General features: G+C 39.1%; 1 protein-coding gene across 13 annotated transcripts in view; it reads left to right on the plus strand.

The window, feature by feature from the left end:
- Nucleotides 1-15,672, plus strand: part of def8 (differentially expressed in FDCP 8 homolog) — a 179,906-nt gene extending 164,234 nt beyond the window's left edge. For 10 of the 13 annotated variants that reach the window (XM_052582289.1, XM_052582279.1, XM_052582281.1 and 7 more), the window contains 4 exons: nt 3,717-3,857; nt 6,984-7,093; nt 8,803-8,843; nt 15,031-15,672. In XM_052582289.1, the coding sequence (XP_052438249.1) occupies nt 3,717-3,857; nt 6,984-7,093; nt 8,803-8,843; nt 15,031-15,119 (381 nt within the window). In that variant the 3' untranslated portion in view covers nt 15,120-15,672. Of the gene's footprint in view, nt 1-3,716; nt 3,858-6,983; nt 7,094-8,802; nt 8,844-13,964; nt 14,020-14,260; nt 14,326-15,030 lie in introns of all 13 variants that reach the window. The other 3 variants (XM_052582285.1, XM_052582278.1, XM_052582286.1) reach the window with 2 other exon arrangements.
- Nucleotides 15,673-27,945: the final 12,273 nt, after the last annotated feature.

A 27,945-nucleotide genomic window follows, 5' to 3' on the forward strand; every position in this document is an offset into this window, starting at 1 on the left:
GATGTAGCAAGTACATTGGGTGTTATGGGAAGTGTTCCCGGTTCCGGTTTACCTAATTAATGCAGCCTAAAAATCCTTTAACGGATTTGGATATTAAAAGCATTTTAGTATGTTATGTGTAAGCCAGGTTAAAGAGATTTGTCTTTAATCTAGATTTAAACTGCAAGAGTGTGTCTGCCTCCCGAACAATGTCAGGTAGGTTATTCCAGAGTTTAGGCGCCAAATAGGAAAAGGATCTGCCGTCCGCAGTTGATTTTGATATTCAAGGTATTATCAATTTGCCTGAGTTTTGAGAACGTAGCAGACGTAGAGGATTATAATTTAAAAGGAGCTCATTCAAATACTGAGGTGTTAAACCATACAGGGCTATAAGTAATAAGAAATATTTTAAAATCTATACGATGTTTGATAGGGAGCCAGTGCAGTGTTGAGAGGACTGGGCTAATATGGTCATACTTCCTGGTTCTAGTAAGAACTCTTGCTGCTGCATTTTGGACTAGCTGGAGTTTGTTTACTAAGCGTGCAGAACAACTACCCAATAAAGCATTACAATAATCTGACCTTGAGGTCATGAATGCATGGATTAACATTTCTGCATTTGACATTGAGAGCATAGGCCGTAATTTAGATATATTTTTGAGATGGAAAAATGCAGTTTTACAAATGCTACAAACATAGCTTTCTAAGGAAAGATTGCAATCAAATAGCACACCTAGGTTCCTAACAGATGATGAAGAATTGACAGAGCAACTATCAAGTCTTAGACAGTGTTCTAGGTTATTAGATGCAGAGTTTTTAGGTCCTATAATTAACACCTCTATTTTTTTTCCAGAATTTAGCAGTAAGAAATTACTCGTCATCCAGTTTTTTATATTGACTATGCATTCCATTAGTTTTTCAAATTGGTGTGTTTCACCAGGCTGCAAAGAAATATAGAGATGAGTATCATCAGCATAACAGTGAAAGCTAACACCATGTTTCCTGATGATATCTCCCAAGGGTAACATATAAACCGTGAAGAGTAGTGGCCATAGTACTGAGCCTTGAGGTACTCCATACTGCACTTGTGATCAATAAGATCTTCATTCACTGCTACGAACTGATGGCGGTCATATAAGTACGATTTAAACCATGCTAATGCACTTACATTAATGCCAACAAAGTGTTCAAGTCTATGCAAAAGAATGTTGTGGTCAATTGTGTCAAATGCAGCACTAAGATCCAATAAAACTAATAGAGAGATACAACAAAGATCAGATTATAAGAGCAGATAATTTGTAACTATAAGGAGAGCAGTCTCAGTACTATGATACGGTCTAAATCCTGACTGAAAATCCTCACATATACCATGTTTCTCTAAGAAGGAATATAATTGTGAGGATACCACCTTTTCTAGTATCTTGGACAGAAAAGGGAGATTCGAGATTGGTCTATAATTAACTAGTTCTTTGGGGTCAAGTTGTGGTTTTTTGATGAGAGGCTTAATAACAGCCAGTTAGAAGGTTTTGGGGACATATCCTAATGACAATGAGGAATTAATAATAGTCAGAAGAGGATCTATGACTTCTGGAAGCACCTCTTTTAGGAGCTTAGATGGTATAGGGTCTAACATACATGTTGTTGATTTATATCATTTAAAAAGTTTATACAATTCTTCCTCCTATAGTAGAGAATGAGTGGAACTGTTCCTCAGGGGGTCTATAGTGAACTGTCTGATGCGATACTGTAGCTGACGGCTGAATGATTGCAATTTTATCTCTAATTGTATAGATTTTAGAAGTAAAGTAGTTCATGATGTCATTACTGCTGTGATTTTGGGAAATGTCAACACTTGTTGAGGCTTTATTTAGCCACTGTATTGAATAAATACCTGGGGTTATGTTTGTTTTCTTCTAAAATAGAAGAAAAGTAAACTTAACTATCAGTTTTTAATGCTTTTCTGTAGGATAGGTTACTTTCCCACCAAGCAATACGAAATACCTCTAGCTTGTTTTCCTCCAGCTGCGCTCCATTTTACGGGCTGATCTCTTTAGGGTGCGAGTATTCTCATCATACCATGGTGTCATACTGGTTTCCTTAACCTTCCTTAAGCGTAAAGGAGCAACTATATTTAAATTGCTAGAAAAGAGAGAGTCTGTCGTTTCTGTTACATCATCATTACATCAAGTTGTTATGAGGTTTTGGATATGCTAAGGAATTTGGATACATCAGGAAGATAACTTAAAAAGCAGTATTTTGTGGTAGAAGTGATGGTTCTTCCATACTTGTAACAAGAAGTAAAATTTAAAATTTTGGCTATATGAAGTTTTCACAAAACTAAATAATGATCTGAGATATCATCACTTGGCTGCATTATTTCAATACTATCAACATCAATTCCATGTGACAGTATTAAATCTAGAGTATGATTTCGACAATGAGTAGGTTCTGAAACGTGTTGTCTAACCCCAATAGAGTTCAGAATGTCTATAAATGCTGATCCCAATAAATCTTTTTCATTATCAACATGGATATTAAAATCACCAACTATTTAAACTTTATCTGCAGCCAAAACTAACTCGGATATAAAATCACAAAAACTCTTTAATAAAGTCTGTATGGTGCACTGGTGGCCTGTATACAGTAGCCAGTACAAACATAACAGGGAACTTATCATTAACATTTGTTACTCTGGATAATGTTATATGAAGCACCATTACTACAAACGAGTTATACTTGAAGCCTGCCCTCTGAGAAATCCTGAAAATGTTGTTATTAATTGAAGCAACACCTCCCTCTTTGCCTTTTAGACGCGGCTCATATTTATAACAGTAATCTTGGGGGGTGGACTCATTTAAAATAATGTAATCATCAGGTTTTAGCCAGGTTTCTGTCAAACAGAGCACATCTAGATTATGATCAGTGATCATATTATATTAAATTGTTCATCTTAACTTGGTTTGGAAGTTTTTTGTATTTTCTAGTTCGGGAACAGACAGAGTCTCTATAGTGTGATATCTAGGTGAAAGAGTCTCTATGAATGCACACACAAAACGAGAGATCCAGTTGCAGTGTTTAATGGGGAATCCAAAAATCTAATCCAAAAACAGTCAAGAGGTCAGTAACAACAAAAGCAGTCCAAAAACAAGAAACATGAAAAACCCTAGGGAACACGAGAAGCAGGGTGACATGAAACAAGGACTCCATGAAACAGATAGAAACTGTATTAGATTATATGGACAGGTGAAAAGGATGAAAATGGGGACAGCTGAGTGCAATTAACGGGTGTGCAATTAACAGTGATGAATGGGACAAAGGCTATGTGGGAAATATAGTGCCTGCAGTGGGGTGACTATTGGGAAGTGAGACCACTAGTGGACATCCAGGAAAACACAGACCAGACACTGTGACAACCTGTCACCTATTTATACCCATATGCACAGAGAGTGGCTCAGCATTCAAAATCCACTAGGCAAATTACTATTTTCTCTTAATCAGAGAGAATCTGGGCTCCCAAGACTCCTGTATTGTCACAACATAACGTCTCCATTCTCTCCATCGAGGAATGAGGGTTACGTACATAACCAAGACATTTCTTTGTCTGTGTTGTATCTGTGATCTTGTGTACTGTATAAACTATTTGAATTTTTGAACTCTAAATATATTATCATTTAGGAAGGATCAGGTTAAAGATGGTGGATTTTAAAATAACAGATGGTTTAATTGTAATGTCACAGCTTCAAGATCGTCAGCACTTTGTGGAGAATGATGACATGTACAGCCTACAGGATCTGATTGACTTATCCAGCGGGCGTCTCAGCTGTTCCCTTACTGAAATTCACACAACTTTTGCCAAACATATTAAACTGGACTGTGAGGTAAGTTTGTAGGTATAGGACATACGTGTGTGTGTTTCTATATATATATATATATATATATATATATATATATATATATATTAGGGCTGTCAAATGATTAAAATTTTTAATCAAATTAATCAGAATTTTCAGTGGATTAATCATGATTAATCACTATTTGCAACTACACCTGAATCCTAACCATTTTTTTTCTGAAATGCATACCAAAAGATAAATAACAGGACACAGATACATAATTTTCATGTATTGATTCATCAATATGTGGTTCTTTTTTTCTGAATTTCAAAAGTTTATTTACTTAGATCAAATTTACCTGAGCACTATATCAAACCATGCCATTTAACTACAGATAGTGTAAGAGTTTTAGGTGAACCAGTGGTTAAATATAGCCACATATCTATGAAATTATGCATAGAGAAACTCGAAAGAATGAACTCAGAAACACAAACATGCGCCACAATCACATAAGCAGCACTCTGGGCACTCTTGTTTTTGGGAGGTGTTCATTTGCTCTGCCACAATACTTTAGGATAGGTATTTTCACGTTCTGAAAGGCTTCAAGTGCCAGTAAAACCAAGTAAAAATGCATATGCTTTTCAAAACAGCTGTAATTTTCGCTGCATTGCATGTAGGCGTTTTGCGCATGCGCAGTGTGAAACACAGGACGCTATAACACAGTGATCCTCAAATCTGGCTCGCGAGATCCACTTTCCTGCGAAGTTTAGCTCTAACCCTAATCAAACACGCATGAGTTTGCTAATCAGTGTCTTTAGGATCATTAGTAAATCACAGGCAGGTGTGTTTAATTGGAGTCTGCGCTAAACTCTGCATGAAACTTGCGAGCCAGATTTGAGGATCACTGCTATAACAGGAAGAAGAAGCTCCAGCGTATCAACTACCAAAGTCGTCTCTGTTTATCGAGCTTGGCATGAATGTATTTGAGAGTAAATGGGGTAAAACCTTAAGCTTCTTCGGTGTTTTCGTCGCGGCGCTCGCCGCTGTTTTTTACTATCTTGAGAATTCAGAGATCGACGAGACTTTCCTAACCTGAATAATTTGTCACACTGCGCATGCGTGAAATGCGTTAAAAAATTTGACGTAATTAACGACAACCAACTAATTAACGCCGTTAACGCGCTATTTTTGACAGCCCTAATATATATATATATATATATATATATATATATATATATATATATATATTAGTCCTAAAATATTTCTGTGACGAGTGGGGTGGGGCCGAGAGACGTGGGAACTGGAGCAAGGCCAGTGGCCTGATTGGGAAATGAGTGACCCCTGCTCTCGAGTCCCACGGAGGAGATGGAGGGATATAAAACTGGAGCGACGACAGTGACGGATGAGAGAGGACCAGGCCTGGGCTTTAGTTTGTGTTTTGATTTTGTTTGTGTGTGGCAGCCGGCTGTGAGGGGCTGCTGCGCTGTTTTGTCCACTGTAACGATAAAACATTCCTAATCATCTGGAAGAAGGAGGCAGAAACTGGCGGACAATCAAATAAAGACTTTAATAACAAAATAAACACAAAACAGCGCATCAGCCCCTCACGGCCGACTGCCGCTCACAAACAAGATCAAAACACAAACTAAAGCCCAGGCCTGGTCCTCTGTCGTCTGTCACTGTCGTCGCTCCGGTTTTATATCCCTTCATCTCCTCCGTGGGACTCGAGACCGGTGGGTCGAGCAGGTGTCGCTCATTTCCCAATCACGCCACCAGCCTCGCTCCTGTTCCCATGTCTCTCGGCCCCGCCCTACTCGTCACAATTTCAGAACTAGAAATTGATCCTTTTCATTGGTTGTGTTGTATAAAACGGTCATACTTTATTTTAAGAACCAATTCTCACTATTAACAAACCATTAACTATGACTTTTACCTCAATAAACTCCTAATTTGCTGTTTATTAATAGTTAGCAAGGTAGTTGTTAAAGGGTACATAACATACACAGTTTCACCTAATCTCTTGTTAATCTTGAGTACCTATAGAGTAGTACTGCATCCTTCATATATCCAAAAAGTATTTCGTTTTATCATATTTATAAAAGAAAAATACAGCTTTCCAATTCTTTCCAGAAAAAGCCGAGCTCCCGGAGGTGAGTGGAGCTATAATACTGATGTTTTGTGTTGTTTCCATTAACATATGTTCACTTATGTGCTGATTTCCAACAAAATACAGAAATCTGATGCAGTTGTACTTACATGAATGGGATCTTTTATCACAGGGACGGCTCCATGTTTTAATAGCAAACGATGTGCAAATCCATCGTCGACCTGGGCCTTGTTTATAAAACATTCATCACTCAAATGACCAGAACACACAAATGCACTTGATACACTCCGTTGCTGCCACGGAAAAACAAAATGCATCCACTGTTCATGTAACGCTGGGTTCTTGGGGAAGCTGAACACGGTAAACTTTTCCTCGCATCCAAAAATGCACTTATTTGGAGGCATTCTCGAACAAATCCTATGCAGCACTGCCGACGATTTTGAAGCATGTTGAAATGCGCGGACTCGCTCTACTCTGGCCAATGTGTGTGCACGGGCACGCTTTTCTGGGAGTAATGCTCATATAAGGACTTCCGTTCTCGTCTATGTCATTAGATCCACGATCGAAAAAAAAAACCACCGAAACTTGTACCATGTTTGGCACAGAAATTCTCAGTCATTCTTCAAAAATCTTTTGCAAAACTTCGGCCATGTTTTGCATGAGAATCCATCTCTTTAAGACTGTGAACAACTCTGAATACACAAAACACCATTGTACCCCCCTCCCCCCTTTAAGTTTAGGTATTGAGTAGAATTAGGGTTGTAGAATATGATCATGCAGAATATCCACTTTATAGGTACTAATAAACAGCCAATATGTTATTAATAGGCATGCTAATAAGAACCTAGTTAATAATGAGAATTGGTCCCTATACTAAAGTGTTACCTGTAAAACAAACCACTCCAGCAATTTCAGCTCAGCTCTGAATTATGTCTAATGTAATCATGGTATGACCCCTTGAAAGTAAGTAGCCTCTAAGGTTAAATTAGTTTAGATATGTGTGAGTGTGCTACTATTCTAACATCTTTTTTTAGTCTCAAATCTCCCTGTCTTTGTTCCATCAGAAATGCCAGGCCAAAGGCTTCATGTGTGAATTGTGTAAAGAGGGTGACATTCTCTTCCCATTCGACAACCACACCTCCGTCTGTAATGACTGTTTTGCTGTTTTCCACAGGTTTGTTTCTGAACACATCAAATACAGTACATTGCCATTTACCATTAAAGTGACATGACGTGACATTCAGCCAAGTATGGTGACCCATACTCAGAATCCGTGCTCTGCATTTAACCCATCCAAAGTGCACACACACAGAGCAGTGAACACACACACACACTTTGAACACACACCCGGAGCAGTGGGCAGCCATTCATGCTGCGGCGCCCGGGGAGCAGTTGGGGGTTCAATGCCTTGCTCAAGGGCACCTAAGTCATGGTATTGAAGGTGGAGAGAGAACTGTGCATGCACTCCCCCCACCCACAATTCCTGTCAGCCCGAGACTCGAACTCATAACCCTTCGATTGGGATTCCAACTCTCTAACCATTAGGCCACGACTTAGCTACAGTATATGCATTGCTATGGGGCCTTGGAAAGGAAAGGTTTGGTTCATTAAATTTTGTTGTGACCATAACATGTGGCAATGTGATAATATATCTTGGCCACAAAATATAATTTTAATAAAATAATTTTGTCAAAATAAGCATAATAATCCTTACCATATACAGTATGAGAAAAACAGATCTGTATTAATAGAGCATTGTGTAATAAACAGAAAGAATCTGATTGATGAAACAATACGTTATTTTAAAATAGATGTGACATAAAAATATGGCATAAATGACACATAAATATGTCATGAATTAAAGGAATCTAAAGCAAATACTTTAAGACAGCGGTTCTCAATTCCAGAACTCACTACCCCCTGCTCTGCACATGTTGTATTTTTCTCTTATGGCTTCAGATGTTTGTTCTATTCTAACGTAAGTGCCCTGCAAAGTGGACATCACAGGATATCCCAAAAAGGTTTATGATGTCAATGTCTGAGGATATTGTGCAGCACAAATCTGTGATTATACATTCCAAAGTGTAGTTCAAGAGATTTCCCCTGCTCAGGGAGTAGGGAGCAATGAGCACTGTGTAGGGACCATGTCAGTCGGAACACAATTCATCCACGGAGCTCACTTCTAATGAGCTGATTATCTGAATCAGATGTATTAACATAGCAGGGACTCACGAGGACTGGAATTGAGAACCACTGCTTCAAAGGATTCTTTAAAGGATATTTCACCCAAAATTTTAAATTCATATCATTATTAACAATATATAAGATTTTGACTCCACAAAAGCATAAAAATACTATGATATTACTATGATAACTTAACATACTTATTTATCTGAAAAAAAAAAAAAAAAAAGCTACCGTCATTAATTCTCCTTTGAAAATGTGCGTTCCCGGCCAGAATGTTGGTCTTATTTTTGGATTATAAAACCTGCTCACTGCCAGTTTACCCAATTATATTCCAGCACCTCGATTTGCCAGTTGGCAGAAAACACAGTGTATTTCATTTTATGTATCAAGTGTGCTCGTTACTTTATGTGCCGTTAATTTGGCAACCTGCTTGTGCGTCAAATTTGAGGAGGAGGGGCCTGTGTAAAAAAAAAAAACCCTCCAATATTTTTAATTTGGACTGCAATACCTAGGTCAACCACACTAAAGTATCACAGAATGGTGACATGTGCCAAGTGTTCTGTGGATATACTGTATGATAGGGTTTGGTGAAAAACAATCAGAAATGTAACATTATTTAATGAATATCCTGACCTTGACCATTGGTCTCTGTGGACACGGGACATTATTTTAATATATGTATATATCCTTTTGTAGTCTGAAAAAAGAAGAGCATATAACATTAAAACAACACAAGGGTGAGTAAATGACTTAATTTAATTTTTTGGGTGAATTATCCCTATAGGGGTAGCACAAGGAGTCTCATTATACATACATAATATGTGTGACTGTAAATAAATCTTTATAAGAGGACAGCAGATACCTTCATATGTCTGTACCTTTTAATAGCAAATTACCTCAAGGTAGATATACAGTAAATGTATTTGACTTTTCCAACCTGCTCTCTTCACAGTTGCTTTGCCATGACAGAAGTTGACCTTAAAGAGAAAAGTCTGGGTCATATAAAAAAAAAAAAAAAAAAAAAAAAAAAAAAACCTTTTTCATAACAGCATGAAACTTGGTACGCTAGTATAGTTTGTGGCCCTGCACATATCCAGAAATCATAAAAACACCTTGTGGTTGCCATTTTACTTTCTGTCATAATTAAAATATGTATTTTGTGTCATAAAAGACAGAAAACACAACACAGAAAAGGTGATGTCTACTTCTATGTTTTTATGGTAAATGATTACAATGATTCCACATGCAACTACATAAACTGATCAGGTGAACAGTTAATGGTGAAATCAGCAATGTGAGAATAAAATCACAGTATCTGAGTATTTTATTTTATTTGATTTATATGACAATAAAAGTTAAAACAAGTACAATCAAGCCCAAAAGACCCCTTCATACACATTTTTCTTTTTTAAATGTCGAGGATATACACAATAAAGCCACAGGCTTATTTCCATTGTGGTCCTCTATATTAAAAAAAATGGACGAGCAGTTCATAATGGGAATGAAATCAAAACAACACACATCAACATATCACCTAAAAAACTTATAGAAGCATAGTTAAGAAAGCCATTTCTTAACTTCTCTTCTAAAAGGTCCCTCTTCTTGAACTTGTTTTAAGCAATCAGACAGTTCATTCCAAGCAACAGCGCTAGAATACAAAAAAATATTATTTCCAATTAAACTTAAAATATTATTTATCCTTGCCCTTGTAGAAAACCATGAACATCTCTTACGAAAACATAGTAGTCATACAAGTATTTGGAACATTTCTCTGTAATATTTTGTACACCATCATCAACTTAAGAAAAATTACCCTTTTAGCCACTTTTAAAAACCCTATTTAACTAAAATGATTATTATTCAACTGCATTTGTGGATGAAGCCTCAGAATAATTATACACAACTTGTTCTGAGCAGTCTGAAATTTACTTTTGATTTTTTTCTTATCACAGTATCACAGCATTTCAAATGGTCTATATTGTGGCATAAAGAAAAGTTTGTGCACATGTCTTACATGTTGTTTAATTCTTATTTTATATTTATTTATTATTATTGTTCTTTTTTTAATACTCTGTTCAGCACTTTGGTCAGCTACGCTGTGTTTAAATGTGCTATATAAATAAAATTTACTTACTTACACGTGTGCTTTTGTGGCCCCAACTTAACTTCTGGTAAACTTCCAAATAGAATCAATCAATAATAATAAAAAAAATAAAAAAAAAACTTTTTAATATATTATTTTATCATTAAAACAATAAAATATTGTTTTCAAGAGCACAATCACAAACAAAATAATTAAATCACGGTAGATGCAATTGATGCAGATTGAAATCTCAAGTATATTTCAAATTATTTTACAATCTCTTTCTAGGGCCATAGTAGTCTATTATGTTAGTGTGCGCAAGGGGTAAGTCAGAGCCCTAAACTCTGGTGGGGACACTCAGGTGAATGTCTTGATATTGATGCAAACCACAACTAGTAGCCAGTGCAGGGAGATAAAGAGAGGTGTGACGCGGGCCCTTATGGGCTCGGTGAAGTCCTGTCGTGCTGCTGTGTTCTTAATCTTTTGTAGAGGTTTGATTGTGTATGATAGCCTGGTAATACCAAACTCTGCAACTTTGCTTTGCTTCGTAGACAGAGTCTAGATGGGCATAATTGACAAGCGTTTACTGGGGTCGGGGTGCTTGTCTGAAGTTTAAAGTCATTGGTGTACCCTTAAGCCAATCACATAATGTTTGGTTATGACGCGTGTTATGTACCGGCTCAGCTGCCTCATACTTCCGCTGTAAACACAGGTATGTTGCTAAAACAAAACAATCAAGTGAGTTTTGTTGCCTCCTTAACCTGGTCCTGCATGAGAGCATCCAAGGGGGACACAATCACAATTATTGCCGAACTTTGGCCTCCCCAGTTACACGCTGATGATCGGTAACATGATCTGCATCACTCTTTTCCCAAAACCTGCCCTATCCCAACAGGTATTTGGGAAAAGTTTAATTTATCAACTGCAGAAGTACGAAGTCTGATGTAGTCAGGGTATGTGTATGATGGAAGTTTAGCCCAAAGAAAATTGTAATAGTCCAACCTAGAAATGACAAGGGCCTGGACAAGAAGTTGTGCAGCATGCTCTGTTTAGAAGGGTCTGATCCTCTAGATGTTGTGCATTGCGATCCTGCATTATCCTGCACTGTCTTTACAGTGTGGTCCTTGAAGGTCATCCGGTCATCAAATGATAATTTTTGTCTAACCTAGCTGGACATTGAAATCATACTGTACAGTTGGAGTGGCAGGAAAGATGAGAAGCTCAGTCTTTGCCAGGTTGAGCTGCAGGTGATGTTCCTTCATATCCATGCCAAGATGTTCTCCAGGCAGCCTGAGATCAATGCAGCTGCTGTTCAGTTGTCTAGTTGAAATGAAAGATAGAGCTGTGTGTCATCATAGCAATGGCAGGAGAAACCATGTACTTATGTGTGGCCCAGTGATGAAGTGTATATGGGGAATAGGAGGGGTCAAAAAACTGATTCCTGAAGAACCCCAGTGAGAAGCTGATGTTCTTTGGATACCTCTCCTCCCCAGGAAACCCTGAAAGACCTCCCTGTGAGATCAGATTTATACCAGTGGAGTGCAGATCCTGTGATGGCATACAGGAACGTCTGATGCGTTACAGTGTCAAAAGTTGCAAATAGATCCAGCAGAATGAAAACTGATTTGGAATCAGCTTTCAATATATGCAGGGCTATCGTGACTGACAGTCAGAGGTGGGAGTGGGCAATGTAACTGAAATTAGTCCAACATAAAAGCATGAAAAGTATTTAGGTAGAGCTGTTTCAATATACCTCAAACATCGAAGAAAACCCTGAAAAAGTATTAATCAATTTGCGTAAAATGGTTTCTATGCCACCAAATGGTATTCTTCAAACAGGCATCACCTTTATGGAACATGAACACATCACTGAAGGGATACTTCACCCCAAAATGAAAATTTTGTCATTAATCACTTACCCCCATGTAATTCCAAACCCCTAAAATCTTTGTTCTTTTTTTGGAACACAATTTAAGATATTTTGGATGAAAAACGGGAGGCTTGTGACTGTCCCATTGACTGTCAAGTAAATAACATTGTCAAGGTCCAGAAAAGTATGAAAAGCATCGTCAGAATAGTCAATCTGCCATCAGTAGTTCAACCGCAACGTTGTGAAGCGACGAGAATACTTTTTGTACCCAAAGAAAAGACTCTGTGTCTCTCCACTTCAGTGTAGTGCCATTTTGGAGAATATGAGTGTAATGATAAAAACTCCATAGTCGTCGGGAAGGAGGAGGCGGGAACCGGCGCACAATCAAAAAAACACTTTAATTATTCAAAATAAACACAAAAACAGCGCAACAGCCCCTCACGGACGACTGGTGGGCATAAATAAAAACCAAAAACATAAACTAAAATCCCAGGCCTGGTCCTCTCTCGTCCTTCACTATAGTCACTCCAGTTTTATCAGTTTTATATCCTTCCATCTCCTACGTGGGACTCGATACCGGCGGTAGGGCGCAGGTGCAGCTCATCTCCAATCACTACACCTGGCCTCACTCCTCGTTCCCACGCCTCTCGGCCCCGCCCCACTCGCCACATACCCCCATCGCCCCTCGCAGGCCGGGGGGTACTCTGGGGGGGACCGCTCACGGAGATCTGCGGGAACCAGGGGGTAAGACAGACGAGGCGAGAGAAAAGGAGATGGAAAGAGGAGCAACTGGGACGAGAGAGGGGAGAAAAAAAAAAATCCGGTTCCCAGACGCACTGCTGCTTGGCCCTCCACCAGCTGGGTGATCTCCTCCGCGGTGCCTGGCGGTGGCACTGGAAGGCCCTCGGCGGACGGTACGACACTCCTCAGCCGCCCGGTGGACGGCGACGGCTCCTCCGGTTTTGGGCAGCCAGCAGGAGACCCCCGTTCCCTGCCCCTCCGGATTCCTTCGTGGAGGCGGATAGTCCCTCTGCTCCCTCACGGATGGCAGCCGCCCCTCCATATCGTGGGCGGCCGGCAGCGAGCTCACCTGTCCCCGGCAACTTGCCCCAGCCCAACGCCTCGAGCGTCCATGGCGGCACACTCTTCGCCTGCTCGAGGGCACCACGGATTCACCACAGCGGCGATCTTCAGCAGAGTGTCCCTCCTTCTCCCGGGCTTCGGCACCACTGTAATGATAAAAACTCCATAGTCGTCGGGAAGAAGGAGGCGGGAACCGGCGCACAATCAAAAAAACAATTTAATTATTCAAAATAAACACAAAAACAGCGCACCAGCCCTTCACGAACGACTGGTGCGCATAGATAAAAACCAAAACATAAACTAAAATCCCAGGCCTGGTCCTCTCTCGTCCTTCACTATAGTCGCTCCAGTTTTATATCCTTCCATCTTCTACGTGGGACTCGATACCGGCGGTGGGGCACAGGTGCAGCTCATCTCCAATCACTACACCTGGCCTCACTCCTCGTTCCCACTCCTCTCGGCCCCGCCCCACTCGCCACAATGAGCTGAACTCAAACTGTGTCAGCCAACACTGCACTGATGCTCTGTTTTCTTTCAGATCAAAGCATAAATACACACAGAAAACGTATCCTTGTGGCGTGGCTGAAACAGAAGAGCATAAGCAGTTTGAGTTCAGCTCATATTGTCCAAAATGGTGCTACGGTGATGTGGGGAGACACAGAGAAGACAAAATGTTGAATGAAGTTATTTTTGTTTTCTTCATGTACAAAAAGTATTCTCGTCGTTTCATAAAGTTATGGTTGAACCACTGATGGCAGTTGGACTATTCTGATGTTGTCTTTTATAATTTTCTGGACCTTGACACTGTTATTTATTTGGCAGTATATGGGACAGTCTCAAGACAAACTAAGTTTTATGGGTTTGGAACGACATTGGGGTAAGTAATTAATGACAATTTTCATTTTGGGGTGGAGAATCCCTTTAAGTTAGATCCTTCCATTTTAACCAAAAAATCAAAACAACAAGAAAAAATATGAATAATTGAATCGCACAAACCTTGCACTTGTTTATAATATATATTATTAATCTGTGTGAGTGTGTGTGTGTGTGTGAGAGAGAGAGAGAGAGAGAGCTGCTGGTTAGCACGATTGCATTGCCCTCTGTGTTTGATGTTAAAGCGTTGTTGAGAGAGAAGAAGAATGTATTGGAAACGTACTACTGCCTACCTGACTCTGTCTGAGAGGTAAGGAAAAATCCACTTGCTTGAGATGATTTACACACACACACACACACACACACACACATATATATATATATATATATATATATATATATATATATATATATATATATATATGAAATATATTATTGTATTCTTGAAAACAGTATTTTATTGTTTTAAATGAATAAAATATTTAATTTTCAAAGGAAGAAAAACCATAATATGGACCACTGTAAATGCAGTGATACTGAAATACTCAGATACTGTGATTTTGTTCTCACATTTCTGATTTCACCATTCACATCAAAGCATAGGGGTAGACATCGTCTGTTGTGTGATATCATGTTTGGTAAAGGAGATATGACACAAAGTACATCATGTGGTTATGGCAGAAAGTAAAATGGTGGCCATAGCCACCATGAGGTGTTTTGCAATGGCTCCATTTCTGAAAATGTACAGGGCCACAAACTATACAAGGTTACCAGGTTTCATGCTTTTGTGAAAAAGTTGCACCTCAAATTTTGCACATATTACCTGGACTACTTGTGACAATGCTGAGAATTCAAGGATCTTGTAATGCAGCTGCTGAATGCACATAAAAAAATGCAGTAATGCAAAAAATCAAGCTTGTTTGACAAGAATTGCTTGCATCCATGTACCTGTTCAGTCTTTCTAAGTTTAGCTTTTGTTTCTTCATTTGTTTCTTGTTATCGCTATCTATCTTAGGGATTGTTACTATGATAACTCGACCACATGTCCGCGCTGTGCAAGAATGCTGGAACGGCAACATGAGGAGTCCCAGAACCTGTAGATGAACCTGACAGATGGATGAATCGCAAATACTGTCAAAGATCTTCAGAGTCAGAACTTGTCTTATATTCAGTTTATTTGTTCTTGATGTTTTAACCATGCTTCTGTTAGCTTCTGAACTGACATTAATGAAGTGTGATCAGGATAGAAGGAAAACCTCACATTTTGAATATATAAATATAGAACTTCTGGTTACTGTTATATATCTTTAGTCCAAAGAGAAATCTTTGACAAACTTTAATAATGGCATGTTCCTCTTAAGAATGTGACCGTGAGATCAATTTAATTTCTTTCTATATGTAATCCTGGGTAGCATGCTTTTTAAGGGACCAGGAAAAAATACTACAAGGCTACACTATGTTCTGCTTTACATTTATAACCCCGTTATACACTGTGGTTTAATGCAGTAGATAATATGCTGATAATTGATTCTATGATAATTAATGATATAAAACAAATGCTGTGCAACTATTTCTGGTTTAAATTATTTCAAAATGGAATCTTCTGTAATGCAGTTACCTGGTGTAAAATTGTATCCTATTAAATGACATAATGCTATTTAATTTTCTCTGTAATAACTGTACAAGACAACATATAAAGTGTTATGAAGTCCAATATCAAGATATTTTCACACAAAGCATGAATTGAAATATATATATATATATATATATATATATTAGGGGTGGGCATAGATTAATTTTATTTAATCTAGATTAAAATGGCTCATTCAAATTCTACCGAAGGCATTCAGAATATGTGTGTTACCCAAATAAAATAGACAAACAGTAAGTCTTTGAGAAGTGGTTTATCAAGCTAGGTGGTACATTAGAAAAGGGCTCATCTCTTGTTTCCAAACTGCATCACAAAGTGCTTGAAAAAGCTGTTAACTAATTCCACATTGCACAAGGTGCTAACAACATTATGCCTGTTTCACACCAATGTTTAAGTTTTTTTCAAGTTTGTAGGTGTCAAGGTACAGAAACCAAATAATTAAATGTAAAATAGCACTGGATAGTCTTCAATGTAAAAATGAAATATACAATCAAGCCTACATTTATTCAGACACCTTCAAAATTTCTCACATTATTACAGTTTTTCTATATATATCAAAAATTATACCTGGTATCTGAATAATTTTTGGTTTGACTGTTAAAACTACAAAGTAATTCAGTCAAGAGCAGTGACTGGTTTTCATTTTCTTGGATTAACATTATAGCAGCCAGTAGCTAAATTAGGCGCGGTCACTTTAAGAGATGATGAACGCATCCAATATAATACACATCCCATTTTTTCCCCTCAACTGTTTACTTTCACTTAAGAAATAATTGACAGTTTTTTCGAGCATTATTTCCAAGGTGGATATTTTGACATCTTTTTTAACGCAGCACGGTGATGCCGATAACGGCCCACCACAAATATATATATATATATATATATATATATATATATAATTGGGGTTTTATATGTGACGCTTAATACAATTAATCTTAAGGTGTGGTTCATAGTGGTTAAATTCAAAGAAATTAAGTTCACCATTCTCATATGTATTCATAATCAAAATCTTTTTTTAACATAGTGTGTTCGATTTCTCTATAGGAAATCAAATAGCATTTTTACTAGTATAGTTATGAATCAATCACCTTTATTTATATAGTGCTTTAAACAAAATACATTGCGTCAAAGCACTGAACAACATTCATTTGGAAAACAGTGTCTCAATAATGCAAAATGATAGTTAAAGGCAGTTCATCATTGAATTCAGTTATGTCATCTCTGTTCAGTTTAAATAGTGTCTGTGCATTTATTTGCAATCAAGTCAACGATATCGCTGTAGATGAAGTGACCCCAACTAAGCAAGCCAGAGGCGACAGCGGCAAGGAACCGAAACTCCATCGGTGACAGAATGGAGAAAAAAACCTTGGGAGAAACCAGTCTCAGTTGGGGGGCCAGTTCTCCTCTGACCAGACGAAACCAGTAGTTAAATTCCAGGCTGCAGAAGAATCATCTGTTTCCTGTGGTCTTGTCCTGGTGCTCCTCTGAGACAAGGTCTTTACAGGGGATCTGTATCTGGGGCTCTAGTTGTCCTGGTCTCCGCTGTCTTTCAGGGCAGTAGAGGTCCTTTCTAGGTGCTGATCCACCATCTGGTCTGGATACGTACTGGATCCGGGCGACTGCAGTGACCCTCTGATCTGGATACAGACTGGATCTGGTGGCTACGGTGACCTCGGAATAAGACAGAAACAGACAAATATTAGCGTAGATGCCATTCTTCTAATGATGTAGAAAGTACGGTGTTATGTGAAGTGTTCCGGTTCCAGTTTACCTAATTAATGCAGCCTAAAAATCCTTTAACGGATTTGGATATTAAAAGCATATTAGTATGTTATGTGTATGCCAGGTTAAAGAGATGGGTCTTTAATCTAGATTTAAACTGCAAGAGTGTGTGTTACGACCCTCTTAAAATGGTCTAGGGGTAAAAGGAGTAACATTCAAAATTCTTGTGGTAAACCTGTAAACCTGATGGAGGCAGGAAGAGACAATGCAGAGACACTGGCTGCCAACAAATGTGATTTATTGTACAACGTGAAAATCCAAATAACTACCAAAAAGAATATAAATCATTAAAAAGACAACCAATATATACAAATATTTACAACTCAGAAAACAAACAAAAAGAACACAAATAAACCCAAGAGAAAGAGGACGCTAGTGACGCCAAAAGAAAGAAACAAAACAAAATCACTTCTAACTTATTTTAAACCTCTAACCTAACTAAAGAAAAAGGCAAATCTTCAGTGCCAGGCGCCATAAACTTCCCTATTCTCAACTAATAAAAAAACCAAACATACAGAGGGTGGCGTTCACCTCTTACCTAGGGTGTCTAAACAGATTGAGTTACCTAAATGTTGCACAATGGAAGATGCACGACATCTTTCCTATCCACCTTCCTCTTGGGTAAGGAGTAAACGTCTTAGAGCCTAAGCTCAGCAAAGCTCAAAGAGCAACGCCATCCAAGTCACAAGGTGACAAAAACAAACAAAATGGCAAATCAAAAAGAGGCAAGGTTCAAAAGAAAAATGGTTAAAACAAGCTAAGTGAAATTTGGCATAAACAAAGAAACAAAAATCAAATCAAGAAACAAGTAACATGACAGCCAAAACCCCAAGAAAGCAAAAAGGTCTCTAGTTCACTTCCTTGCACGTCCTTTTATCTGATGGTGGAAACTTTTACTGGCACTGGATAGGTCGGTGTCACATTGATTAATGAAGACGGACAGCTTCCAGAGCCAATCAGCAGACAAGGGAGGCGCCTAAGAGATTGACAGCCAGGGAGGGAAAAAGCGAGAGAGAGAGAGCAGGCACTCACAGGAATTTATGGATGTAACAGTGTGTCTGCCTCCCGAACAATGTTAGGTAGGTTATTCCAGAGTTTAGGCGCCAAATAGGAAAAGGATCTGGCGCCCGCAGTTGATTTTGATATTCTAGGTATTATCAAATTGCCTGAGTTTTGAGAACGTAGCGGACGTAGAGGAGTATAATGTAAAAGGAGCTCATTCAAATACTGAGGTGCTAAACCATTCAGGGCTTTATAAGTAATAAGCAATATTTTAAAATCTATACGATGTTTGATAGGGAGCCAGTGCAGTGTGGACAGGACCGGGCTAATATGGTCATACTTCCTGGTTCTAGTAAGAACTCTTGCTGCTGCATTTTGGACTAGCTGTAGTTTGTTTACCAAGCGTGCAGAACAACCACCCAATAAAGCATTACAATAGTCTAACCTTGAAGTCATAAATGCATGGATTAACATTTCTGTATTTGACATTGAGAGCATAGGCCGTAATTTAGATATATTTTTGAGATGGAAAAATGCAGTTTTACAAATGCTAGAAATGTGGCTTTCTAAGGAAAGATTGCGATCAAGTAGCACACCTAGGTTCCTAACTGATGACGAAGAGATGACAGAGCAACCATCAAGTCTTAGACAGTGTTCTAGGTTATTACAAGCAGAGTTTTTAGGCCCTATGATTAACACCTCTGTTTTTTCTGAATTTAGCAGTAAGAAATTACTCGTCATCCAATTTTTTTATATCGACTATGCATTCCATTAGTTTTTCAAATTGGTGTGTTTCACCGGGCTGCAAGGAAATATAGAGCTGAGTATCATCAGCATAACAGTGAAAGCTAACACCATGTTTCCTGATGATATCTCCCAAGGGTAACATATAAAGCGTGAAGAGTAGCGGCCCTAGTACTGAGCCTTGAGGTACTCCATACTGCACTTGTGATCGATATGATACATCTTCATTCACTGCTACGAACTGATGGCGGTCATATAAGTACGATTTAAACCATGCTAATGCACTTCGACTGATGCCAACAAAGTGTTCAAGTCTATGCAAAAAAATGTTGTGGTCAATTGTGTCAAACGCAGCACTAAGATCCAATAAAACTAATAGAGAGATACACCCACGATCAGATGATAAGAGCAGATCATTTGTAACTCTAAGGAGAGCAGTCTCAGTACTATGATACGGTCTAAATCCTGACTGGAAATCCTCACATATACCATTTTTCTCTAAGAAGGAATATAATTGTGAGGATACCACCTTTTCTAGTATCTTGGACAGAAAAGGGAGATTCGAGATTGGTCTATAATTAACAAGTTCTCTGGGGTCAAGTTGTGGTTTTTTTATGAGAGGCTTAATAACAGCCAGTTTGAAGGTTTTGGGGACATATCCTAATGACAATTAGGAATTAATAATAGTCAGAAGAGGACCTATGACTTCTGGAAGCACCTCTTTTAGGAGCTTAGATGGTATAGGGTCTAACATACATGTTGTTGGTTTAGATGATTTAACAAGTTTATACAATTCTTCCTCTCCTATAGTAGAGAATGAGTGGAACTGTTCCTCAGGGGGTCTATAGTGCACTGTCTGATGTGATACTGTAGCTGACGGCTGAATGGTTGCAATTTAATCTCTAATAGTATCGATTTTAGAAGTAAAGTAGTTCATAAAGTCATTACTGTTGTGGTGTTGGGAAATGTCAACACTTGTTGAGGCTTTATTTTTCGTTAATTTAGCCACTGTATTGAATAAATACCTGGGGTTATGTTTGTTTTCTTCTAAAAGAGAAGAAAAGTAATCAGATCTAGCAGTTTTTAATGCTTTTCTATAGGATATGCTACTTTCCCGCCAAGCAATACGAAATACCTCTAGTTTTGTTTTCCTCCAGCTGCGCTCCATTTTTCGGGCTGCTCTCTTTAGGGTGCGAGTATGCTCATTATACCATGGTGTCAAACTGTTTTCCTTAACCTTCTTTAAGCGTAAAGGAGCAACTGTATTTAACGTGCTAGAAAAGAGAGAGTCCATAGTTTCTGTTACATCATCAAGTTGTTCTGAGGTTTTGGATATGCTGAGGAATTTGGATACATCAGGAAGATAACTTAAAAAGCAGTCTTTTGTAGTAGAAGTGATGGTTCTTCGATACTTGTAACAAGAAGTAGAATTTACAATTTTGGCTATATGAAGTTTACACAGAACTAAATAATGATCTGAGATATCATCACTTGGCTGAATAATTTCAACACTATCAACATCAATTCCATGTGACAGTATTAAATCTAGAGTATGATTTCGACAATGAGTAGGTCCTGAAACATGTTGTCTAACACCAATAGAGTTCAGAATGTCTATAAATGCTGATCCCAATGCATCTTTTTCATTATCGACATGGATATTAAAATCACCAACTATTAAAACTTTATCTGCAGCCAGAACTAACTCGGATGTAAAATCACCAAACTCTTTAATAAAGTCTGTATGGTGCCCTGGTGGCCTGTATACAGTAGCCAGTACAAACATAACAGGGGATTTATCATTAACATTGGTTTCTCTGGATAATGTTATATGAAGCACCATTACTTCAAACGAGTTATACTTGAAGCCTGCCCTCTGAGAAATCCTGAAAACGTTGTTATAAATTGAAGCAACTCCTCCCCCTTTGCATTTTAAACGCGGCTCATGTTTATAACAGTAATCTTGGGGGGTGGACTCATTTAAAATAATGTAATCATCAGGTTTTAGCCAAGTTTCTGTCAAACAGAGCACATCTATATTATGATCAGTTATCATATTATTTACAAAAAGTGTTTTCGTAGAAATGGATCTGATATTCAATAAGCCAATCTTTATCATTTGTTTATCCATATTGCATTTGTTTTTTTATTTGTTGAACCTCAATTAAATTGTTAACCTTAACTTGGTTTGGACGTTTTTTGTATTTTCTAGTTCGGGGAACAGACACAGTCTCTATAGTGTGATATCTAGGTGAAAGAGTCTCTATGTGCTGAGAATTAACTGACCTCTGTGACGGGAGGCAGCTAGTAGACGGTCGGTTTAGCCAGTCTGTCTGCTTCCTGACCTGGGCCCCAGTTAGTCAAGTATAAACACTAAGACTATGTGCCATATTTCTAGACAGAAGAGTGGCGCCACCCCAGGAGGGATGAAGACCATCTCTTTTAAACAGGTCAGGTCTGCCCCAAAAGCTCGTCCAATTGTCTATGAAACCTATGTTATTCTGTGGGCACCACTTAGACATCCAGCCATTGAGTGATGACAATCTGCTATGCATCTCGTCACCACGGTAAGCAGGGAGGGGACCAGAGCATATTACAGTGTCTGACATCTTGCTTGCAAGTTCACACACCTCTTTAAAGTTATTTTTAGTGATCTCCGACTGGCGAAGTCGAACATCATTAGCGCCGGCATGATTAACAATCTTACTGTATTTACGTTTAGCATTAGCCAGCACTTTTAAATGTGCCAAGATGTCAGGCGCTCTGGCTCCCGGTAAACATTTGACTATGGTGGCTGGTGTCTCTATATTCACGTTCCGTACAATAGAATCACCAATAACTAGAGCACTTTCATCAGGTTTCTCAGTGGGTCCATCACTGAGTGGGGAGAACCTGTTTAATGTTTTGATCGGAACAGAAGAGCGGTGTTTTGACCCACGACTACGCTGCCTCACCGTCACCGTCACCCAGTTGCTCTGCTGCAGGGGCTCTGCTGGAACCGGACAATGTACAGGAGTCCCTGAGCTAGACGCATCCAAAGCCGTATCTAGAGCCCTAACATTCTTACTGTCCTCAATTAAAGTTTGGATGCGTGTCTCTAATTCTGAAATCTTCTCTGTCAGCCTAACTATGTCCCTGCATTTATCAAATGTGAATCCCTCATCAGCGACAGAGATAGATAAACTGTACATGTGGCAAGAGGTGCAAACAACGATAGTAGGCGAAGCCATTACTCACCGTGCTTGATGAAATATTCTTACAGCGGTTGTTTGATGAACTTGTGAAAAACTGGAGCGAAAGAGAGGAGAGGAAAAAAGAAAACGCTAATGACAACATGCCCGTAGGCAGGGGGGGTTCGGGTGGTTCGAACGAACCCCCCCCCCTCACTGCCAAAGGTCCAGAATTTCAGTCGTTTTTTTTTTTTTCATGTGATTATTGTCATCATTGTTTTAATCAATGCTTATGACATATATGGTTACTGTTTCAAATAAATATGATTATTGTAGCTGGATGTACGTGTACATGTGTGTGCCACGCTTGCAGTTCAGAGAGAGTTCGAGAGTTCTTCTCGCAATACACTTTTCAAAGCAACGGTGAAGAAGCATCGCCTCTGAATGATGGGGTGGGGGTATTTTTATTAAAAGGTTTTATATATTTTATCCACTCAATAGTCTACAATATAATAGCCATATAAACGTAGCGTAATTATAATAATAAAACATAGTGGGAAATTCAGTGATATTGGCTGTGCAATATCAACTTTTGTGATTGGACAAGACCGACAGACTGGAGCCAATGGAAATGCTTCTCCTTCCGTGCGCATCTTATTCCTCTGAGAACTTGAAAGCAGACCGCTTGAGGTAAATTATCTGGAAAACTCTCACGCATTCACCGTGAGACACACGCAATTGACACATGTTCTTACGTCACACATCCATTTTCTCACGCACAGTAAAATCGCAAAGCAAAGAGGACACAGAGACCGACAGACAAGACAGAGCAGGATACTTAAAAATAATCTCAGCTCTCAGATTCTGTCAATTTTATTACAAAATTCAAGCAATAAGTTTTGGCGATTGTAAATGTGACGTGACAGATCCCTATAGTGGCACGTGAACTGATCATCTTTAGCTAATAGTACATAAACAGGAATGAACAATGTTGAAAGATACATTACTTACCGAAATGTATAATCCTCCTCATATCGATCAATCAGTTTTTTTCAATGCGCAAAGAGGTCAATAAAACTGCTGGAGAACAATTATGTCACATAACATTTACCTCAGGAAAGCCATTTAATTACCATATATGTAGCACGTTAGTTGGCTAGAAAAAGAGAGTTATAGAGAATATTTAGCTAATTATCTGTAGGCCTACTATATTACATATTTATTATATTTTTACTTATATCATTAAATACAGTTGTTGTTATAATAATAAAATGCAATATATTTCATTTGAGTTATATGTAACCTAAAAATTACTACCAGCTGATAGGACTGATTAGGTGAGTTTATTTTTGTCTTGAGAAAAATGAATGCCTATATCTTGTGTAGCCTACCTAATATTTATCCAAATGAGTCAATATAGATTCAAATCACAAGCACTGAACTGAAATCATAAAATTTGTCAAGCACAAAAAACGTGGCTAACCAGAAATTGTTACTAAACCTAATACAATTCTGCTTAGTTACTAAAATGTTTTTTTTACACCAATCTATCTGAAGTTGGATGTACATACATCTAATGAATGAAATTGGAGTGTTTAATCAATGACAAAGCTTCAAAAAAGGTGTTTTGACTGTTTTTATGTCAGGCGATACAACCAAATAGTGAGTATGGGGTGAAAAGAGCAGGAGAGACAGAAAAGAAAGCAGGCAGCAGCGTCATTGTCGCAGAATATTGAACATATGTTCAAAAAAACTGGCAAACAGGGTAAGGTTGTTATATTTACTACATAACCTGTAATATTTGAAAGCTAACAGTCGTCAACCCCACTGGAGCAGAAGGTAGCTGAGGTTATGAAAACAGTTGGATTCACTTTATACTACATCACTGACCAATGCATATACTGTATATTTACAGATGATTCACAACAGCTCAGGGAAGGTCTAGGAGAAATGCGACAGCTCAGGGAAGGTCTAGTTGAAATGCGACAGCTCAGGGAAGGTCAAGGTGAAATGCGACAGCTCAGGGTAGGTCTAGGTGAAATGCGACAGCTCAGCGAAGGTCAAGGTGAAATGCGACAGCTCAGCGAAGGTCAAGGTGAAATGCGACAGCTCAGCGAAGGTCAAGGTGAAATGCGACAGCTCAGCGAAGGTCAAGGTGAAATGCGACAGCTCAGCGAAGGTCAAGGTGTAATGCGACAGCTCAGGGAAGGTCTAGGTGAAATGCGACAGCTCAGGGAAGATCTAGGTGAAATGCGACAGCTCAGCGAAGGTCAAGGTGAAATGCCACAGCTCAGCGAAGGTCAAGGTGAAATGCGACCGCTCAGGGAAGGTCAAGAGGACCCACACCCTGTCATGGAAGGTCAGGAGATATTTAATGATATTGGATTTTTCATTCAGGCCACAAAATCGGTTGAAGAAATCTTAGAGAGTGTGCGTAAGATGTCTGATGGCCAGAAATACCATTTACTCAGGAACCACAGCAAGCCTTCTAAAAACTTCATTTTTCCAACACAATTCCTTGCTGGCTGCAATAGGGCATTCAAACTCGGGTGGTTGGAGGAATATGGCTGGTGGTTGGTGTATAGTTCCAACCTTGATGGTCTCTTCTGTGTGTGCTGTGCCCTGTTTGTCAATGCCAAAGAGAGAAAACAAATGGGAGTGTTAGTAAATGCCCCATTCACAAAATGGCACAAGAAAAGCATGGTAATAGGCAGCCATTCAACAAAAGCATATCACTTGGCTGCAGTTGAAAATGCTCAGTTGTTTCTCCAGTCAGTTGAAAAACCTCAGACCCAAATCTCTGTCCTTATGGACAGTAAGAAGAAAGCCAATATCAAAGAAAACAGGCACATTCTCAAGTCTGTAGCAGAGAGTGTACTATACTGTGGTCGCCAGTGCATTGCACTTAGAGGTACATCTGAGAAGCAGAATTCTACTGGCAATCCTGGAAACTTTTTGGCCCTGATGAAACTACTTGCAAACCATGATGAGAAGCTGAAGCAGCACATGGAATGGCCAAAGCTCAGAAATGCCACCTACCTCTCGCCCCAAACCCAAAATCAGATGATTGACGTGATAGGAAAGCGAATAATTCAAGCCCAGATTTGCGCTCTGCCACGAATCACAGGCAGCCACATTGCAACCGCAATTAAGGATGTGCTGAGTCACCTCAACATAGAGATTGGTGATTGCAGAGGCCAGGGGTATGATGGTGCCAGCAACATGAGCAGTGAAAATGTTGGTGTCCAGGCTCTGATCAAGAAGGACGCACCTAAAGCAGTGTACATGCACTGTAATGGGCATTGCCTGAACCTTGTCATTGCACGCTCCTGTGCTCTTCCAGTTGTGCGCAACATGATTGACAAGATGAAGTCTACCATCATATTCTTCACCTACAGCCCAAAGAGGGAACACCTACTCATGGAGGTTGTACATAAGGATGCACACTCTATGGGACAGAGGAAACCACTGATTGACAAATGTCACACAAGATGGGCAGAAAGACATGACGCATACAGCCACTTTTATAGTGCCTTCGTCTTTATTGTGAAGGCTCTAGAAGTCATCGCACTTGGTCTCCATACAGAAGATTACAGCCAAGATGTCACCACTGGATGGCAGGGCAAGTACAAAGCAGAGGCCTATAGTCTCTTGTCTGAGCTCCAAAACTTTGGTTTCATCCTGACCTTCCTCACCGTCTATCAAGTTTTGTCCCACCTTACAGGCATCACAGTGAAGCTGCAAAAAACCTCAGTTGACATCGTGGAGGCATTTAGCATGGTAGATGAGGTCAAGAATATCTACAAGGAGCTACGTGAGACATTTGAGGATGACTTCAACCAGATCTACAAGCAAGCCATGAGGATGGCTGCTCAGGTCGATGTTCAGCCTACCAGTCAACCACGTGTTGCTGGAAGGCAGACACACAGAGAAAATGTACCTGCTGAAACTGTGAAGGACTACTATCGTCGCAACATGGCTATACCTTTCCTAGACCATGTCATCTTGGAGTTTGAATCCAGATTCAGTCCTCTATCTGTAACCGCATCAAGACTCCTGGGTCTAATTCCGTCTATACAGTGCAACTCAGGTGTGACAGTGGACATTTCTGAAGTAGTCCAACTTTACCAAGATGACTTACCTTCACCAGAGCTGATTGACCAGGAACTGAAACGCTGGACACTGAAGTGGCAAAACAAGCCATCAGAACAAAGGCCAACTTCATGTGCTGAGGCAATCAAACAATGTGATGCTCTGATCTACCCAAACATCTTCAAGCTTCTCAAAATAGCTTGTACTCTGCCAGTCACCTCATGTGAATGTGAACAGTCGGCCAGCACTCTCCGGAGACTGAACACATTCATGCGTAGCAGCATGGGAGAGGACCGCTTGTCATCCCTGGCCCTCATCCATACACACTATGACATGGCAGTCAACCTGGATGAAGCTGTGAACATATTCTCCAAATTGCACCCAAGAAGATTGGAACTGACCAGTGTACTAAATCCATAAGTGTCAAGACAAATACAGCAACAAGCAAAGAGGCATTGACAGAGAGTCAAGAAATGATGATGAGAAAAATTATTATTAATATTTCAGTAAAGTTCATTAAATCTATTCTGTTGTTAGTGTGGTCTTTAAACTTATGAACAGTGTATGGACTGACAAAGGTGTTACATGAGGAAGCAATTTGACAACAATGCAGTAAATATTTTAGGTGTATCAAAAAGCGTGCTCGTTAAGATACCAGCAGATAAACTAATCCAGCAAAAATTAGTGCATAAAACGTCACCAAAATGAAGTATTTGAACCTCATAATTAAATACAAAAGGTGGAGAAAAACTGCAAAAAGGTCCACTTTTTGGAAAAAAAGAAACCCCCCTTTCAATAGGCTGGCTATGAACCTGGAAAAGCTAACGGGTGCTAACGCTTTGCAGGTGTACTGCAGTCATGGAAGAGTGAACGATCAAAGTTAATTTGATAAGATTGATCGATAATATCAGAAATATGGTGTGAATTAAGTTATATTTTACAACTTAAAAAACAAACAAACAGACAGTGATAGTAAGAAAGATTATAGAGAAAAAATATAAAATAAAAACAGCTACACGGAGCTATGATTAGCTACAGAAGGCCAACAGGAAGTAGAGAAAACACTGTCCAAGAGCGACACCAACAGGCTTAGTGTGGTAAGACCCTCGCTCTCTCTCTGTGCATGTGTGAGAAACAGCACTATCAGCGTCCTTCACACAGAGTTTACGGAGTGTCAAATACAGGTGCACTGTGCATCCATTAGTATGAGTGAAAAAGTACAGATCGCTCTACGTTCCAAGATACAAAGATAAGGAGGCATATGTCAGTTGGGCTATACCTTCAGCCTTCATAAGGAGAACTCTCCCCTTTAAGGAGAGATCTCTTTGAAGCAAGAAGTTTAATTTTCTTTTAGTTTTATCAATTATGGGTTTTTTAACAATAATGATTCCTAAGTATGTAACACTACAGAAATGTTACAAATATCTAATAAAACACAGTCTTTAATAGCCATTAGTTCACACATATATTGAGAGTACTTTGGCAACTA

Source organism: Carassius gibelio, chromosome B18, assembly GCF_023724105.1.
Source record: "Carassius gibelio isolate Cgi1373 ecotype wild population from Czech Republic chromosome B18, carGib1.2-hapl.c, whole genome shotgun sequence".
Lineage (NCBI taxonomy): Eukaryota > Metazoa > Chordata > Actinopteri > Cypriniformes > Cyprinidae > Carassius > Carassius gibelio.